This window comes from Onychostoma macrolepis, chromosome 03, assembly GCF_012432095.1.
Source record: "Onychostoma macrolepis isolate SWU-2019 chromosome 03, ASM1243209v1, whole genome shotgun sequence".
In the NCBI taxonomy this organism is placed as follows: Eukaryota; Metazoa; Chordata; class Actinopteri; order Cypriniformes; family Cyprinidae; genus Onychostoma; species Onychostoma macrolepis.
In genome coordinates, this window is record NC_081157.1 from 35,668,673 (window position 1) to 35,688,440 (window position 19,768).

Sequence of the window (19,768 nt, forward strand, 5' to 3'; positions counted from 1 at the left end):
AGGTCTTACTGAAGACTATTATGTCATCAAGATATACTAAAGTCTTGGACCAATGGAGGCCATGGAGAACAAGCTCCATCAATCGCTGAAATGTTGGGGGACCATTAGTAAGACCCATTGGCATAACCTTAAAATGATAGAGGGAAATCACCTGAAGTAAAGGCAGTTTTCTCCTTGCTAGCATCATCCATTTGAATTTGCCAGTAGCCACTGGAGAAATCTAGAGTGCTAAACAAGGTGGCTCCAGAAAGGGCGTCTAAACTGTCATCCACACGTGGAAGTGGGTGTGCATCTTTGATAGTAACTGAGTTCAAACGTCTATAAATCGATACAAAACCTGTAAGAGTCATCCTTCTTACGGACAAGTATCACCGGGGAGGCCCATGGGCTATGACTAGGCTCAATTAAGTCAGCATCAAGAAGTTTCTGTACTTGGTTGTCAATTTCCTTTTGTAGGACAGGAGATGTACGGTATGCTCTCTGACGCACAGGGGACGTAGAGAATGTCTGTATGCTATGCTTAATCAAATCAGTTCTACTTAGATCGGCAGAGGTAGTGCTAAAGACATCACAGTTCTCTTGTAGGGGGCAGTTAACTACTTCTACCTCACTGGGAGTAAGAGTGTCAGTATCCATCTGAACATCAGGTATTTGGCATGAAAGGCTTGGCAGGCTGACCTATCCATAGGCCTATAGAAATCAGAAGGCACATTACGTACAGTGTAGAATTAACCTAAATGGGTCTGTTTGGGCAGCTCAATGTCCTGGTGTGTAGGATTAAGTAGATGAACTACAGTGAGCACATTTTCAACATTAGAGAAGCTACGAGCAACAGCCAAGTCTTTGTCAAATGTTATATTTGGTTCTAGAATACCCTTGAAAACCAAGAAGCTGACTTATTGTTTCTAAGGTACATGCTACTGAAGCAGGAACAGCAATCTCTGCCAAGGGGGGGACTGAGACCTGTGAGAGCAAGAACACATTACAGCAAAAAGGCAATGCATGTGAGGAACTGACAAGGGAAATTTTTCTCATTATTGAACATAAAAGTACCAGAGGCTGTGTCAATTGAGGCACCATGTGTTTTGAAAAAGTCCCACCCAAGAAGGGCATCCTGTCTAGAGTCTCTTACAACATACACGTTCATAATGAATGTGTGTGACCCAAGACGTAATGTGACAGGTAATGAACCTAAAATGTCTAATTGTTGTCCTGTCAGTGTATGTGCCACCTGGAAACTTTTCAGTAAGGGTCGATGTTTCAGTCCAGGGATGCGTTGACGTAAGGCCTCACTAATGAGCAACAAACCAGCACCAATGTCAAGGAAAACAATGACTTCTTGGTCCTCAATGAGTCCTTTTATGTATGGTGTCCAGATTGCAGAGTCCGAAGGTGTCACCGTGTTGTCGCTATGGGCCGCTGACAGTTGAACTGAAGATTGGCCCTCATCTCCAGCTACCATTCGTTTCCAGACTGCTGTTGCTCGGTGAAGTGTACATGCCATGAATGTGGTCGTTGTGGACTTGGAGAGCGATGTTTGTATTACTGCTCACCCCTCCGTTGATCTCAGTTCCTGCCTGGACTGCTGTCATCATTCGATTGACGCCTGTAGCTGGGTTGAAACGTCACTGAGTCATCGTATTCGGCATATCCCCGCTGAGGGCTAAAGTGGATCTCTCGACTGTCATAGAGTAAGGGTCTTTTATAGCCTTGCTGCTGATGATAACTTGGCCAGGGGCTCCCTTCTGGTCTGCGATGGCTGTTACTGGAACGTACAGGAGATCTTCCTCTGGAGCAGAGGAAAAGACTCAGTGGCTGCAGAACGTGCTCTCACACACCGACCAGCTACTTTAATCGCATCTTCAAGTGTAGTAACACCAAACTCATACAGCTTAGCTTGCAATGCAGGTTCAAGTCCAGCTATAAAACGTCGCAAAATTTCACCTTTGATGGCTGATTCTCCATAGTCCGGAAAAGCTTGGTGAACAAGGCGGGTCAATTCGTCTCATGTAACGTAGAGACAGAAATGACTTGCCGATTTCCATTCGGAAGCTTCTTAAAAATAAATTTTCCCTGAAGCAAACCCGGCGGCTTCATAGCTGCATCCATGTTAGCACCATAGACTGTAAAAAAATGGACGTAGTGTCCGTGGCGTCACCCGTAGGTTTCTGTAAAGCGTTTTGAAGCCTAAAGTGGGCGGAGCCGACCGCCGCCATCTTGAAGCGCCACCGCGTCACTCCCGGATAATCGAAAATGGGCAAAAGGCGGACGTGGGTGAAGCTGAGCTGAAACCACGCCTCTATAGTGACAGCAGTGCTGCCGTGCAAAGACAGAACACCATAACCGTTTTGGTCGAAAATGAGTTATTGATCATTTTGGGACATTAATGACCTCCTTTATCATGTGTTTAAGTATCATGGAGAAAAGCCCGGAGAAACCAAGGCAGAACACAGTATAACATCAGTTACCGCTTTGACTTTGTTTTGGAAAGCTCAGATAAGTTACAGTGCTCTGCATATGTTTGCATTCGTTCGTCAATACTGTGCCAGCCTGGAGTTACACGGTATTCTGCCTTTGTTTTACTGTCCATTAAAGTCTACCGCATTTATTGTGTACTTCTATATCTGTTGGCACTTCAATAGACAAACAAATGAGAGAGATCGCGATCTAACAAACTGCTCCATATAACAAAGCACTGTAAGCAATAACGATTAAAAAATCTAATTGCCAGATTCCCAGTGTCCTACCTATAATTATTTTTTCTGTACAAATACAAATCATTAAAGCCAGTTTTCTAAGTTTCGCACTAGAGAGTTTCACACTCTGGAGCAGAGCTCGCGGCAGTCCACCTGTCACTCAAGTGGCCACGCCCTTAATTATGCAGAACTTTAAGGCTTAATATAATTTAAACGGATGAGTTATAAAAAAATTCACCCCCCTCACAGTTGTCACGAAGGGCAAAATTAGCTATATAGACCAAAATAATTTTTTGTACCAGGCTGTAAACATGTTTTTTTCTGCTGTAAAGTTGGGCATTTTAACATGGGGAGTCAATGTGATGGACTCCCTTTTGGAGCCAGCCTCCAGCGGCCAGTCGATGAATTTCAGTTTTAGTCACTTCCGTGTTGGTTTCACTAGAGGGAGCGGGAGGTTGCCGCTTGCAACAGACCCGTCAGATTTAAATCAGCAGCCAGAGAAGGATCGAGCGCAACTGTTTTGAATGAGTGCACCTTTCTTTTAACAACCAAAAAATGGCTGTTTCGTTGTCTGTCGAGGAAGTACAGACTGTCATCTCGTTGATAGCCGAGGAGCGGATCCAGCGAGAGCTTGATGGAGCAACGCGGAATTAAAAAGTTTTTCAGGAGTCACGGTGTTCTGTCGATTTGTGCTATCCTGTCAGATTCTCCTACCTCCCATTAAAACACTAGATAGTACAATTCGGCAACGAAAAATGCTACCTGTCAAATTATGATTTATTAATGTCTACACCTACCACAACCCTAAACCTACCCTTGCAGTAATGCAAATACAGTAATTACAAGGTGTGTGTTATAAATACAGTGTGTTATATTCGGTTGTGGCTAGAAGGGATACAGCTACCGGAAACTAACAATAAATAATTTTTCTACCTATTAGATTGTGTTTTATTAATGTCTACACCTACCCCAACCCTAAACCTACCCATACAGTAATGCAGATACATTAAATATTGTTCTTCAGCATGAGAAAAAAGACGCAATATTGATTTGCGCATGCGCAGTAAGCCCTGGTAGGAAAATCTGACGGGTAGGATAAAATGTCAGGACAACGGCAGTAGATGCGGCGCAACTATAACGACACGTGAATAATCCCGCCCACTCTAAAGCGGTACTAAACTGCAGTTGAAACGCAAACCGAGCCGAACTGAACCGCGCCGTGCCGAGTCGTACCACGCAGTGGAAAAGCGCCAATATATTTTAGTCTTTGTCACCACACCAGTTCAACAGCAATTTCTCCAAAGACGCCGGAGACAACCACCGCTGCCACCAATAAATATGTAAGGCGTGGGGTTTTAGCTGCCCGTGGGTTGATGTGAATAAAGACGATGGACTTGAAAATATCGACGGCTAGTACGGGCTAGAAACTGGGGAGGAGAGCAACTAGTCTCCGTGCCGCCACACTCCACTCTCCTCTCTTCCCGCACTTCCCTTCACATACATGACCCTCCTTCTCGGAGGACGCAACACCAAAATAAAAGTCCTTGGCAAAAACATCCAGAAAAAGAATACAATGGATATTAAACAAACAACTTCACACTAGCTTGCTCTATTCTTTTTCTATTCAGTTTTCTTTTTATTTATTATACAATAAATAAATAAATGAAACTTGCTACGTGTACTGCGTTAAGCTAACTGAGACTTGTCATAGCATCATTGCTCTTTAGTTGATTTTGATTGCTCCTATTGTCCTCATTTGCAAGTCGCTTTGGATAAAAGCGCCTGCTAAATGATTAAATGTTAAATGTACATATATAATGTCCTTACATGTCTCTTAGCCATATGATTTCATTGGAATTATTTCAGTTTTCTTTTAGGCCTATTTATCTACCGCGAACTATAGTGAATGTTTTAGTTTTTGATGTTAAAAACACGTTTTGTTTGCGGTTCGCCGCCGGTGACACTCGGGAAACTCCGGAACCGGCGGCTTCCGATCAGGGAACGCGGGGTGACGTCACACAGACACGACCCACAAAGAGGAATTATTTCAGAGCATTCAAGAAGAATGAATGAATGAATGAATGAATGGTTTGTGTCGACATGTCCTGTGTTTTACCGTCAAAACAACGCTCGTCGTCAGCATTACCCGCTCTCGGGGTTCCTCTGAAGAATGAGTACAGTGTTTCAGTTCAGTGGTATAGTGTTTCAGTTTCCGTGAAAGGTAAGCCAGCCTCCTGTGTGTCCATGGCCGACAAACAAAAAAGAAAAAAAGGTTGTCGCAGTGCCATAGTAGTGTGATGACTGACTGCGGCTTTTGTCACATCAGCTGAGTTTACCTAGAAGCAGCCGCGCATTTCACACAGCAGGTTTGGCCAATTTTGCAAACCAAAAATAACTAGTCGTTACCCAGAATAAATACAAAGTTTGTATTTTAACCCATTTTATCCCCCCTTGCTTTCTCTCTTTCTTCTTGTTCCTATATCTTTGCTTAAAGGTCTTTAAAACATTAAGATGAGTTTAGCTGCAGCCATAGAAGATATTAGGCAGGTGGTCTCTATACAAAACACATCTATTCCTATTTGAAATGAGCCCTTACCTCAGTAGATTTCCTCATTTTCTTCAATGAATACAGTGAGCTCAACCTTGACGTTTCTGTTTCCTCTATCATTTTTGAGAAGGAGGTGTGTGTCTTCCTCTCTGCAAGCTGCATGCTTCCGCCTCACATTTAACAGCTTGAATGCAGGAACATGGTGAAGGAGAGGAAGAAATAGAGCAGTTATTGATATACTGCCTTAGCGTATCCAAATAAAATAACTTTGCATCCATTAATAAAATTACAAACATATGCATCTTAAACACTTACAGTATATTTAGAGTCTATTATTTGCAACAATAGCCCAAATCTACAAAAATCTGAAGAGTTTAGAAATGCTACTCACCCTCAATGCTTTATCTGCTATTGCCTCTGTCAACAGGAAGAGAGATAATGCACATCCAACTAAATCCCACTGGAATGCTTGTCAGGAGCCATGAGACTGAAAGCTAAAACTTCAGCAAGATGCACAATGCTGGAGGTAAAAGAAGTGGGGAAAATACTGACATGGACAACAAGATCAGTGACTGTTAAGTTACAGTGGACCATGCCATAAGATTGCATTCCAATGCTGTTGTGTTTTCTCTCAGTGGGGTGATGTAATTGGATTGTGAAAAAAAATAATAGTCAGCTATTGTCTGTAATATCAACTGTGTGTCAATACTAGGTAATCTTGCCAAGGCAAGTAAAAAACGTCAGCAATTAATTGGTTCTTTCCCTTTAGGCTAGAAAAGGCCTTAGAAACACTTATTTTTTCTAGTTTAATTTCCATGCTGCAGTGCTCATGCCTGAATGTAACAAAGCTTGATGGGACATGTTTCGTATAACTATAATTGTACAGCAGCAGTCACATCTAAATACTTCTATTTTAAGGGGTGCAGCGATGGTCTGTCATTTGCAAACCCATGCATGAGCACCCACACGAACACGTTTTATTTCAACATCTGAAAATTGGGGGAAGAAAAAACTGAGCAGCAATTATTTTTTAAAAAATATTTTAATGCACCATTAATAAAGGGTCCAACGCATTAATACAAGAGAAATATTGCAAATAATATTAAAACTTTAAATCAAATTAAAAGAAAAAAAAAACAACAAAAACAAAAATAACTGAATGATAGGTATGTACAATTATTTTCTTGCAATGGGAAGTAGGAAAAGGATGAACATATTTACAGACTAGAACCAGTGTGTTTCTACGAGAAACAAACACCTCTACAATATTTACATGTAATTCTTTTTAACTTTTTTGTCATTTTCGTTTTTTTATGGTTACACTTCTGTGGATCAGTTTTTACTGAAAGACTGCAGTAAAATCTACATATTTTACAGGGTTTCCTCTCAAAAGGAACAGAATGCTGGCAAGGCCCTCTTACAAAGTGTGGGGAAAAAAAGGGGGGAAAACAATGTAATGTCATGTCAACATGTCACTTTATGGCAGAGCGGAGCAGAGAGAGAGAGAGAGAGAGAGACGACCAGTAATATGAAAGGACAGAACAGCAGGAACAGACATGACCATCTGTTCTAGTGAATCTCTGCACATGCACATCTCTCAGAGGAATTGGGACTTTCATTTTGTGGTGAAATATATAAATACGCATACCCTATTTTGGATCTTGGACTCTTAGAAAATGAGTTATGAGGAAATACATATTTTACGTTTATATTCTCCTTAGCACTAGCAGAGGAGTTAGTGCGCTGTCTCTCAAAACGTATGCCCGATTCCTCCACAATTCTTCAGTGGTCTACAATAATATCAATGCCAAAAGAAAACAATGCATATTGCCATCCTTTTGCTAAAATATCAATGTGCATATATTTCAGCACGCCAAAAAGACGACCTTATCTGTCCTGTTCTTCTCGTATTGCTAAAAACTATGAACGAAAGGGATATCACTTCATGTAAGGGGTGAATTAAAATGATGGCAGGTACATGATAACTTCTGATAACTGTTTTTACAGTGTACTAGCATTGTAACAACTAATTTGTGAAAAATAGAATAAATGTACAATGTAACAACTTACAATACTAGACCATTTTTGAATACCAGCACATTATGCTGGAAAAGGAGACATTTAATTAAGATCGGTTGAACTTTGAGGAAGTTTCAAAAGAAATGTGGAGATACTATGCAGACAATCTGAAGAATGTACAGCAACAGATCTGACCTAAATAAACGACATGAGCGAACAGGCCTCAGAACAGGGACAATAAATAATGAACTAAAATTATTACTCTCTCTCACGACAGGGGTGAAGTCTTAAATCCATGTTTTTAGGTAGGACTTTAAAAGTTGCCCTTGGAAAAAAGACCCAGCACTTTAAAGGTGTTTGCCACTGTCAGACGTTGTGCATAAGTGAGCAGAATGTGTGTGTGTGTGTGTGTGCAGATGCTGAACAACTTCAAAGCATAGACCTTGGCAAAATAACACTATCAAACACAGCTGCAACAGGAGGAACAAAACTGATAAGGGCCAGGTCAGGAGAAAGAAAAAGAAAGAAGAAAGAGAAAAAAAAAAACACAACTTTACAGGTGGAACTGGAGGTGTTGCGGCAGTGCTGAGATCCTCCTGGGCCAAACATCTGATTAAACATCTCGACACATCTGTGTCTGTATAGAAGCTTTTCAAAGAGTCTGATGTTCTCCCATCATACACTACCTACATTGTTGTGCGCTGAGAAGAGTAGCTTGTGGGCCAGGAAAGTTGATTGGCAAGTCATGTATCAGGGGAAGGTCTAGGACACTTTTAGTTGAGGGTTCCTCTGCAGTTCTCTGTGCCACAAAGACATGGGATTTTGTTCTCTTCAATGGGGAACTTGTAATCATATGTGATCTCCTCGTTCACACCGATTGGCTGCTTGGAGTATATGACTATCTTCTTCTGGGACTCAATGGTGATCACTTTGGCGTAGCAGTTGGGCTGCGAGAGAGGATGCATGAAATCAAGAATCAGATAAAGAACAAGTACGGGTTTCTGGAATTACGTTCCCTCCAATAGGAGTGTTTAGGAGAAAATTTAGATGTTGCATTTCTGTTTGTGTTCAGCATAGCTCTATGTGAGCTCATTTTCTGTTGCTGGAGGGGATTATCACCATGTTGCAAAAACAAATTCCATTCGCAGCTGGAGGAAGGACACATGCCTTTTTGGCTTTTATATGAACATTATCCAAGTCTTATCAGCAATAAACTAGCAAATCCTGCAGCTGCAGGAAAGCCCATGAGATAGACAGAAATCTGCAGATCTGGAAGACCATGTGTGAACATTGACATTCATAACCCGGATTTGACAATAATGAGTATCCGAATGCCCGGGGTCAGTGTGGAAGACATTTGGGACAGTTGAGGGAATTGTCTGGCCCGAAGTCTAAGATCTACCTGAAAGCTTTAAAGCACTGATTATTTGGTAACACTTTAGTTAGGTGTCCTTGTTACACATGGTACATGTACTTACTATTATAATAACAATTAATTATGCATAATTACATGCAAGTAACCCTAAACCAAACCCTAATCTTAACCCTAACCTTATAGTAAGTGCATGTAGTGAAATAATATTACTCATTATTTAAATGTATAATTACACTGTAACAAGGACACCTTAAAATAAAGTGTAACTGTTTATTTCATTTGTATCTTTGTTCTATTGTATTTATTTGCTTTATTGCTTGTGACATGCTTATTTGTTCTTATTTTATTAGTGACTGTTTACATGTCTTGAATAATGTTTCAATTTTATATTAAAATTGGTATCATAACCTTATTAGAAAACATACGTTTTTTTCTTCCAAGGCAAATGAAAACTTGAACTAGAAAAAAAATCCTATCCTTGCATAACCTTGGTCAACATGACTATCCTCCCTCAGTTTAATGCAATACTGATGGTGGGTTTATATATAAATGTGTCAGTTATTGACATTGGGAGTGGCGCGCAATATGTTTATCAGGCGTCATGTGGTATTTGAGATATATGGATACGTATGCGTCACTAGGAGGGTACTTACCGTGCAGCAGTGGTTAATAAACCGAGCCAAGTTTCCACACTTGGTGGCATCAATGATAGTGTCATGATCAACACGGAATAGGTAGCTGCTCCCGATGCCTTCTTGGGCATATCGCTTCTCCCGATTATCAGCAACCATCTACAAATAGAGCAACAAACACAAACTTACCACCAACGAATCTACAAGTATGTGTTCCTAAAGAGGAACCAAACTCACTTCCTAGTAGAGATCATTTAATAGCAGTCAGCTCGAAGGCTTACCTGTCTGATACTCTGTCCCACATACTCAATGACCATCTCATCTGCAGCAATGGGTTCCATGGCAAACAGGCCCCATTCGTGAATACGGCTGCGGCCAAACCTCAGCTTCTTCTTACGGAACTGCAGACAGATGAATTACAAGCATGAAGACACGTAAACACACAGGATTGACCATGTTTAAAAGTGCAAGAATACTCTATGAACATTAAACCCCAAATTTGGCCATATACAGAACGAATAAACACAATTATGCTAATATGTTGGCTATTAAATTCTAAATAAGACAGATGCACGTCTTTAATTTTGGATTATGCACAAACCTTTTCATCATCTGTTACACTACTTTTCTAAAGTTTTGGGTCACCAAGATTTTGTAATGTTTTTGGAAGAAATCTCTTATGCTCACCAAAGCTGATAAAACAATGTCAAAAACAGTAGTATTAAAATATTTAAAATGATGGTTTTCCATTTTAATATATGTGACCCTGGACCACAAAACCAGTCTTAAGTCGCTGGGGTATATTTATAGCAATAGCCAAAAATACATTGTATGGGTCAAAATTATTGATTTTTCTTTTATGCCAAAAATCATTAGGATATTAAGTAAAGATCATGTTCCATGAAGATATTTTGTAAATTTCCTACCGTAAATATATCAAAACTTAATTTTTGATTAGTAATTTGCATTGCTAAGAACTTCATTTGGACAAATTTAAAGGCGATTTTCTCAATATTTTGATTTTTTTTGCACCCTCAGATTCCAGGTTTTCAAATAGTTGTATCTCAGTCAAATATTGTCCGATCCTAACAAACCATACATTAATGGAAAGCTTATTTAAAATTGACAAATTGACCCTTATGACTGGTTTTGTGGTCCAGGGTCACATATAATGTATCCCCATGATGACAAATTTTCAGCAGTCATTACTGCAGGCTTCATTATTGCATGATCCTCCAGAAATCATTCATGGCTAATATGCCAATTCGCTCCTCAAGAAATATTTCTTATTATTATCAATGTTGAAAACAGTTCTCAGAATCTCAAAGATCTCATCAACAGCCGAAACCTGATAAGGCTCAGTCAGCCAGGGTCGCTGACACAGGAGTCAATAGACTTTACAGAGCCGTTTATGGGGGGTATGAATTACACTACAAAGAGACCTGCTGGTCATTGTGCCCAAAGATGCCATCCACTACATGGGCATTGCACTTACATTACACACCGAATAGAATGCTATGAATTACTACACTGAAAACAAGCTGAAGGGAGTTCGTGGAATTGACTGAGTGGTGAGGTCAATGTAATAAAAGTGCTGATAGTATAACCGAGGTCACAGTTGTGTCAATGAACTGAAGAACTTTACCTTCAGCTGGTTCAGTTTCAACAGATCTGAGTCCATCACTGCTGGAGTGCCGATAGCGCTGAGGAGACGCCGCTGCTCAGAGCGCCTTTCAGAGAGCAGACGATTCGAGCCCTATGACAGACACAGACAGAGAGAGATTGCTCAGATGGATACAAACTACTGACCCAAACCGCCTGCCATGTTCATGCTAAACAAAATAATTCATTTCAGTAACAACTACAGTAGTACATACATCAAACATACATTTGAGTTATTAAAACTTAAAGTGAACCTACTGAGGTATCATATTCCCCAGCTTCCTGCAGAGTCACTGGCTGGTCTAGCTCAAGGTAGACGTCTTTCTCCTTGCGGCTGATGGCATAGTAGCCTTCACTACGAGCACAGCCCGTGACATGCTCTCTTAGCTGCCCATCTGCTGTCTTCTTCTTCCGCCGAGGGTTGGGGATGTTGGTGAGTGCAGGCAAGAGGTTAAGGGAGCAAAACTTGGGAAAAATGTACTTAGAAAGCAGCATCGATACGTAAATGAAACCTTTTACTCTCTTACTTGTATGCACTTATACTTGTTGACTCTTTAAATTTGGTATTGTGTTACTGATAATTCTGTTGGCTTCTGTATCACTAATAAAAGCACGTTTGTTTGTATAAACTGCATTTTCATTCTTAGGCAGCTGTAAGGATATTGGTATGAGGGACCCAGTGTGTGTCGTTGAGCCAGTCGGTGCCGTGATCATCTTGCAACAGTTTCTCGTAGGTGCTCTTCAGGAGCTTCATATCCTCCTGGTCCAGGCCAGTGTTCCAGATGTCATACAGGATGGTCATCTGCTCAAACTCGCTACGGTTCTTGTAAGAGGGCTGTGGTAGGGGAGCCATGGTGGGCATGTGTTTGGGCCGTCGCTGAGTCGAGGGGGTCAAGCCAGCTTCCTGCAGGAAAAGTCGTTCGCTCTTTCGAACCTCTTCCTTTTCAAACTCCAGCGATCTCTCCAGACCAAATTCAGAGTCTCCGGAGTCAGAGCTGGAGCTGGAAAGCTCACCAGACTCCAACTGTTCCACATCCACGTCTTCTTCATATTCCTGACAATAGAGAACGGTAGGAAAATGTTAGGAAACAGACAAATGAACACAAACCAAATATGCACAAAAAGCAGACCAAATTGTGGGACAATCTGACACTATTTGGCAAACAACCGTATTACCCAACAATGCAGAACTGTTGAAAACAGTTCTAAGTTCTGTGGGTTTGTAGGACAAACTGTTATATCGCAACAGCCTGAAACATCCCTGCACGTTAAAATTGTTGTAACGGTGCTCTATTAGCAATGCAAAGTGCCACTGAACTAGGATATAGACCACTGAGAAAATATATTTTATATATACAAATCATATAAGATGTTGCAAAGATCCTCATACAGGGACCAATGCTAGGGATGCCACTTGAAACTGTAGCTTTCCAAGCTTCAAGTGATTTAAACCGAAAATTACTCAACCAACCATTTTAAAAAAAAATAGTTACATTAAAAGCTACTAACAAAACACAATTACATTTAAGGGGCATTACACTACTGTTCAAATGTCTGGGATGAGTAAGTTAAAGAAAAACAAAAAAAGAAATTAATACTACTACTACTACTACTACTACAAGGATGCACTAAATTGTTTGACGGTCAACACATTTATAGTTACAGTTACATTTTATATAGTAACTATTGTTTTTTTTATTATATCAAAGAAACCTGAAAAACATTTTAATCACCGTTTCCCTGTAAATATTAAACACCACAAGTGTTTTCAACACTGATAATAATGTGAAATGTTTCTTTAACACTAAATCAGTATTTTAGCATGATTTTTGAAGGATCATGTGACACTGGCTGTTTACATGGACACTTTTTCGTTTCTGTTTTTGATAAATCCGAAGGCAGTGTTTACACAAACCCTAAATAAATCGATCGAGTTGATGTGTGCGGTTATTTGCCAAAAGCTTCAATATCAGATTTGATCTTTGACATGTACACACTGCACGAATATACATTAACTGCACAAGTTTTTACATTACATTCTCCAACTATTGCTTCTTTTTTTGTTTAAAAGAGCAGAGTTAACATTTCTCTTTTTTAGGTCCTAATTAGGAGACGACAAACGCATGAAGCTTAGTGCAGTGCTGCTTACATTCATCAAACCTTAAAAAAACAAATCGCCACTGTTGCCAAAACAAACCATCTGTGCATGAGAGTATGAAGTGAGGACCAATGGGAAGTTCAGTGAAAGGAGTGGAAGGAGAATTTTAGAATAACATGACACCTATTTATGACACATTCAACAAAAACAACAGCTCATTCCATGCGTCATTCATCATTATGTCAATTCTACATCATTACACATGCACAGTGCTTTCCAGTTTTGGTTTTCACCTGTGTTTGTCCTCTCGAAGGAATTAGAAAACTTCTACACCACCCATCCTAATCCGATCGAAATTTAATTCAGATTGAAGTCAATTGGATCGATTCAGGTGTTTACATGAAGGCATTTCAGTCATACTAACGCCGGTTTCACACATACTCACAGGCATTTTGGCTAGGTTTAAAACAAAGAAAAGAACACTTTTATATAAACAAGGCAACATATGCACTTGTCCTGTGGAGGTAGAAAAACAAAGTTCTTTAAGACCCGCGGGACTGTTTGTAATAAAGATTTAAATGTAAAAGGCACGAGAGCCGACTGTTTCTGTCTGTGATAAGTTTGAATTTAAAATATTTGTGATAGCCTAACATAAGACAAATAGGCTATATGCTGTTTAAATGTATTTCCACTTGCTTGAGCAACATAATATACAAATCTATAGCCAAATGCATTTAATACGTTGTTTATATTAATTGAGTTTAAACGTGAATATGTCTATGAAAGATTGCGTAACTGTACTGTGATAAAAGAGGATCACAATGCTGAAAAAGCACTTTAAGTATAGGCTAACAACGTTTGGAATTTAAAATCAAAATAATGGATAAATGTCGTGTTTGTGGTAAATAGCCGCGGATCAGGAGCGGACTTCAAACGCGTCTTGTGTGAAACAGGCGTAACAGATTATTTGGTTGCATGTAAACGTAGCTACTGAAGACTGTAAGGGGTGCTAAAAAATTCTGCTTTGCAATCACAGAAATAAAATGTTTTAATTATACTGAAGTAGAAAGCAGTTATTTTCAATTGTAAGATTTCACACTATTAGTAATTTTGATAACATAGAGACTTGGTGAGAGATTTTTTTTTAAAAAAATAAATCTTACTGACCCTAAACTTTTGAACAGTAGTGTGTATCTTATATCAGTGTTTCTCAACAACAGCCCTTGGGACCCACCACCCAAAAAGCTTTAGATGCCTCCCTATTCAACAAACTAAGAAGCTGATGAATCAGGGGTTTCAATTAGTGAGACATTTAAAACATTCTGGTAGGTCGGTTCCCCTCATCTTATATCCTATAACAAATTATAATTTATATATATATATAGAGAGAGAGAGAATATATGAGAATATCTGTTTGAGTAAAAGTGTTAAACGACATTGCTGATTTTTAAAAAAGGCATTTATAAAAGATCAGTCAGAGTTTGAAAATAAAAAAACTGAATCTTTCAAATGACAATCACAATCAGTAAGAAAATTCTATAGTCACCCCATTGGACTATATTTTTGTCTGTTCTACTGCCAATAAATGCAACAATGACAACCAACAACGTCATTTCGTTCACGCTTTATCACTACATGTTGAGAAGTAGTAGCTTGTTAGTGGAAATTTCTCACAAAATCCACATACGACAATTACTCTAATTGATGCTTAAGGGTGAATTCTCTTGCAACAAGTTTTTTCAAGAACCAGACAGAAGCACAAACCTCTAACTTCCGTTTCCTCTGTTTCTTGATCTGTTTCTCCTTCTGTTTCTTAGAGATTTGCAGTTCCTCATTTTCTTTGTCCTTCCTACTTCTCTTCTTGCTCTTCCCTTTCCCCCTCTCTTCCATCTCCATTTCTTTGCTAACCGATCCTCTCCTCTTGTGCGGTGGGCCGAGGGTCTTGGTCTGCGTCTCAGCCGTGTCCCTGGCATCGCACAGCAGGCCCATCCCGGGAAGGTCCCCGTATAGCTCTGGAGCCTCTCCTCTTGCAGCTAGAGCATCCCCAATGACCTCTTCGGGGGCTTCCTGAACACCGTGCTGGTTGAGGTCGGCAGGGAGCAGGACCGTGGGGTCCTGTTTCGTCCTCTTTTGTGGAGACGTGAGGTGCGGAGCAGCAGGAGTTTTAGAATAGTTGTGCTCCTGCAGGACGAACAGACCCTCTGGATCCGGGAGTGGTTGGCGTGGGTGCGGGGCGAAGAAGTCTCCCTCTTCTTCCTCCAGCTTGTGCTCCTCTGCCTCATCGGAGGTCTCAGTTTCTTCCGAGTCGATATCTGCCTCCGGGTCCATCTTCAGTGCCACATCGGCCAGCACAGACAGGTCAGGCTTGGGGGCAGAGGCCAGCTGCAGCAGGCTGGACACTCCCAGCTGCTCCCTGAGTTTCAGCCGCTGCTCCAGCTCCTCTTCATCCTCCTCCTCTTCCTCCAGAGCGGGATGCAAGTGAGGGCCTGAAGCCGACTGGCTGAATGTCCGAGTGCGACCACGTGCACGACCCTTCTGCGTGGTTGGAGTAGGGACGGGGTCCTCGTAGGCCATTTTGACCAAGGAGGCGTGGTCCAGTGGAAGGTTCTGGACAGTGAGGCAGATGGGCGCCGGGGGCGTTCTGGGAGAGTCTTTGCCACGTTTGGAGGAGTTTTTGTTAGTGGGAGTTTGTGGGGATGGAGGGAGACCTGGACTCTTTTTCGGCTCATCAGGCCGCAGGGAACGCACCGGTGGAGGAACGGTAAGAACGGAGGAAGGGGAAGCAGGGGAGGTCAGGGCGTTGCTCTCGCTGGGACGAGAAGCAAACGGAAGGAGCATCGGGGCAGGCTTGGAGGAGGCGGCTGGTGCAGCTGCTGTGGGCGTGCTTACAGGAGAAGAGGAAGTAGGAATATCTGTAGCTTGTGAGACAGGAGTGGGAGATGGAGAGGGAGCAGAAGGGGACAGAATGGAGGGCTTGACCTCGCTTTCTTCCATTGAGAAAGAAACAGTCTTGCGCCGTTTCTTGAGTGGGGGAAGGAGGAGAATGGGTGAAGAAGGACGGGGATACGGAGAAGATGGAGGCACAGCTGTAGCCGTTTTCTCTTCTTCTGGTAGTGAAAGAAAGAATAAAGTGAACTAAACTTCACACTTTTTAAAATAAAATTCAGGAATATTAAACTCACAAATCTGCTCGTTAACAGGATACCCCACTCAATTCTGTCAATTTAGTTACTCAGCCTAACGTTGTTAGAAACCTGTATGACTAACTTTCTTCTGTGGAACACAAAAGAAGATATTCTGAAGAATGACGCCACCAAACAGTTTTGTTGCATTGACTTCCATTAAAAAATTACAATGGAATTCAATGTGAAACGAAACTGTTTGGTTCAAAATATCTTTGGTGTTCAGCAGAAGTTAATTAAACAGGTTTGTAACGACATGAGGGCGAGTAAGTGAAACAATTTTCATTTTTTCCATCCCTTCTTTTTTTGTTTTTGTAAAAAGTGATCTTTAACTGACCTTGTTTGACCTCTGCAGCAGTTGCTGATGATTGGTCAAGACTTGTTTTGTCCCTGTAAGAAACAGACAATGCATGTCAATGTATCCACATGAAGACACAATTTTCTTCTCAGTATCAGTTCTCAAAAAGGGACATACCCATCATCCTTTTCTGCATATATAGCCGCCAAGCTGTCCATCGTAGACTCATCCATTGTGTCCAATGATTCACTCTCAGCGGCCTGTTCACCATCCTCTTCATCTTCCTCATCGGAGGAAGAGGACGATGCTGAGGATGATGATGATGAGCTCTCGGAAGAGGAGGAAGAAATGCTTTCGTCATCACTGTCTGCGCTAAGGGCTTCATCTGAGAAGCATGAGAAATAGAGAAAAGAGTTAGATAGCAACATAGACCCACAAGATATGATTGGATAGACACATAAAAGCCTAAAATAATGTACACATAGCAACTAGAGCCCAAATTAATGAGCACAGTGCAAAAGACAAAACAAGACAGCTGCATACCTTCTGACTCATCCACTTTGTCACTGTCTTCATCCTCCTAAACATAAAACAATGAGGAATCATCAGTTGCAATAACATGTTTGAACTCATCTGCTGAAAGTTGTGAGAATTTCCCCACAGCATTTGAAGAAAAAAAGAAATGCTGCCATCTAGTCATTATTCAATGAAACAACTACTAAGCATAACATTTTGCAAAAAGATCTTTTTTTAATATTTTCAAAACCAAATATTAGAATGGCAACACTCGACATAACTATTGACCTCGATAGATTTTTGCCTTCACAGGCATCACACATGGTATCGTGAAAAGTTCAATGGGAGAAATATTTTTTTACATCTAATATTGATCACATCATTTGACATCTTTTGTCAATTTAAATTTGTAGATAAAGACTCACCTAATTGCCATGTATGTTATGTATTTGTGTGTAAAATTTATAAGGAAAAAAATATATACTCTAAACATTACCAATACGATATTTCATTTATATACTCTGCCGCTCAAAAGTTTGGCATCAGTAAGATTTTTTATGTTTTTTAAGGGAGTCTCTTCTGCTCATCAAGGCTGTATTTATTCGATCAAAAATACAGAAAAAACAGTAATATTGTGAAATCTTATTGCAATTTCTAATATTGGTTTCATATTTTAATATACTTTAAAATATAATTTATTTCTGTGATGCAGTGCTGAATTTAAGTATCCATTACTCCAGTCTTCAGTGTCACATGATCCTTCAGAAATTATTCTACTATGATTTATTATGAGTGTTGAAACTGTCGTACTGCTTAATATTGGTTTTTGGAACCTGTGATACTTTTTTCTTTGATTCTTTGATGAATACAAAGTTAAAAAGAACAGCATTTGTTCAAAATAGAAATCTTTTCTAACAATATGTCTTTACTATGACATTTATTAGTTTAACACATCCCTCCTGAATAAAAGTATTAAGTATTCTTTAAAAAACAAAAAACAAATAAAAATCACTGACCCCAAACTTTTGAATGGCATTGTATATTGCAACATAAAATTCCTTTTTTTAAATAAATGCTGTTCTAACTTTGTATTCACCAAAGAATCAAATCAAAGAAAAAAGGTTTCACAGGTTCCAAAAACCAATATGAAGCAGCACAACAGTTTCAACACTCATAATAAATCATATTAGAATGATTTCTGAAGGATCATGTGACACTGAAGACTGGAGTAATGATGCTGAAATTTCAGTGCTGTATCACAGAAATAAATTCCATTTTAAAGTATATTAAAATAGGAAACCAATATTAGAAACTGCAATAAGATTTCACAATATTACTGGGGTTTTTTTCTGTATTTGTGATCGAATAAATACAGCCTTGATGAGCAGAAGAGACTCCCTTAAAAAAACATTAAAAATCTTACTGACCCCAAACTTTTGAGCGGCAGAGTATATATTTATTTTTTAATTCAGAACAGATAAATTGTTCAAGTTAAAAGGTTGTTTGCTTAAGTTTGTCATAATTTTAAACGATGCTTGTATCGTTAAAGCTGCAGTCCGTAAGTTTTGCCTCTTTGTCACCATCTATGTTTGAAAACCTGGAAATGCAGTTATACTTGGGGGAATTATCTGGCTTGCCTGGGCTGTACTCTTGCACGGCTCCAGCGCGGATGAATCTAATGTTTTGAGGAGTATGTGTGGCAGTCAGTCACTGCACCGGTGTGGATGTTTACTGTACTTTAGGGCTGCAACAACGAATCGATTAAATCGATAACTAAAAGCGTTGGCAACGAATTTCATAATCGATTCGTTGTGTCGCGCGACGCGGAGACGTTTGATTATTAAAAAAAAAAAAAAAAAACTTTAGTTGAGCGCGGAGCGGAGTGAACACACTCGGTCTCTCTCGCGCACGGATGGTAGCAGAGTTTGGCGCCTCATAAATAAAAAAAAAAAAGTAAAAAAAAAAAAAAAAAAAACGAGCTGAGGTAGAGGAAAGATACATGGCGGAGGCAGAGAAATCCGTGCGACCCAAGTCATCCAAGGTGTGGGAGCAGGGCGGCGTTTGCGTATGGCAGTTGCCATACCTAGCCCAGTCAGGTGCTGTGAAAAATTATCCAAACTTGAGTCGCTTATAATTCGTTTTATTATTTTAAATCAGAGAGTTTTAAAAATAGTAAACCAATGATAAGCATTAAAATAACTTGTCAGTAAAACTGTAACGCCATTGGATCATCGAGCTCTCAGCGAGACCTCGTAACTTCACCCGCCTCCGTTCAGATTGACGCGCGCGCACAGCCTGGAGAAGATGAGATCTCTGCTTTTTCGCAATGCAAGGGTGAATAAATAATTGGTGTTTGAATAGTACAGCGTTTTCTTTACTCAAACACTATGTCAGTAAAGGATAATGTTTTTGTGTGTTTGAAGAGTGGAGAAGAATTAGTTATTTGCTGTCTATATACGTTTTAAATATCCTGTGCATTATGTGCATAAGCGCTTAATTTGAGATTTTGGCCAAGTGTATTAAACGACAAGAAAAAACTAAGCGCCCATATAGCTACAATCAAAGTTATATAACCTGTAAAAGTTGATGAAAGCATAATGCACTTGCTGCTTCAGATAACAGTTACAGCCGTTCTAATGACAAACAAAACACTCCATCTCCGTCATTCTCTGGTCAAAAACATTATTAACTCCATTTGAGCTTGATTTTCATATAATGTTAAGTGCAAGTGTCTGATACAAT

The 19,768-nt window shown here is 40.0% G+C and overlaps 2 protein-coding genes and 1 long non-coding RNA gene across 6 annotated transcripts in view; 1 reads left to right on the plus strand and 2 right to left on the minus strand.

Moving 5' to 3' along the window:
- Positions 1-5,311, minus strand: part of hsd3b7 (hydroxy-delta-5-steroid dehydrogenase, 3 beta- and steroid delta-isomerase) — a 23,024-nt gene extending 17,713 nt beyond the window's left edge. Inside the window, exon 1 of one of the 2 annotated variants that reach the window (XM_058771978.1) lies at positions 5,293-5,311. The gene's annotated coding sequence lies outside the window, so the exon portion shown is untranslated. Of the gene's footprint in view, positions 1-4,812; positions 4,832-5,292 lie in introns of those variants that run through there. The other variant, XM_058771977.1, reaches the window with a different exon arrangement.
- LOC131538116 (uncharacterized) lies at positions 4,785-7,784 on the plus strand. Its single transcript, XR_009270475.1, has 2 exons — positions 4,785-4,917; positions 5,672-7,784. It is a non-coding gene; the product is annotated as an uncharacterized LOC131538116 (long non-coding RNA).
- Positions 6,268-19,768, minus strand: part of setd1a (SET domain containing 1A, histone lysine methyltransferase) — a 26,873-nt gene continuing 13,372 nt past the window's right edge. For 2 of the 3 annotated variants that reach the window (XM_058771973.1, XM_058771972.1), the window contains exons 12-21: positions 17,054-17,090; positions 16,688-16,895; positions 16,550-16,602; positions 14,795-16,137; positions 11,596-11,986; positions 11,191-11,369; positions 10,916-11,026; positions 9,552-9,671; positions 9,292-9,429; positions 6,268-8,210 (exon numbers count right to left, since the gene is read on the minus strand). In XM_058771973.1, the coding sequence (XP_058627956.1) occupies positions 8,037-8,210; positions 9,292-9,429; positions 9,552-9,671; positions 10,916-11,026; positions 11,191-11,369; positions 11,596-11,986; positions 14,795-16,137; positions 16,550-16,602; positions 16,688-16,895; positions 17,054-17,090 (2,754 nt within the window). In that variant the 3' untranslated portion in view covers positions 6,268-8,036. The remainder of the gene's footprint in view (positions 8,211-9,291; positions 9,430-9,551; positions 9,672-10,915; positions 11,027-11,190; positions 11,370-11,595; positions 11,987-14,794; positions 16,138-16,549; positions 16,603-16,687; positions 16,896-17,053; positions 17,091-19,768) is intronic. The other variant, XM_058771974.1, reaches the window with a different exon arrangement.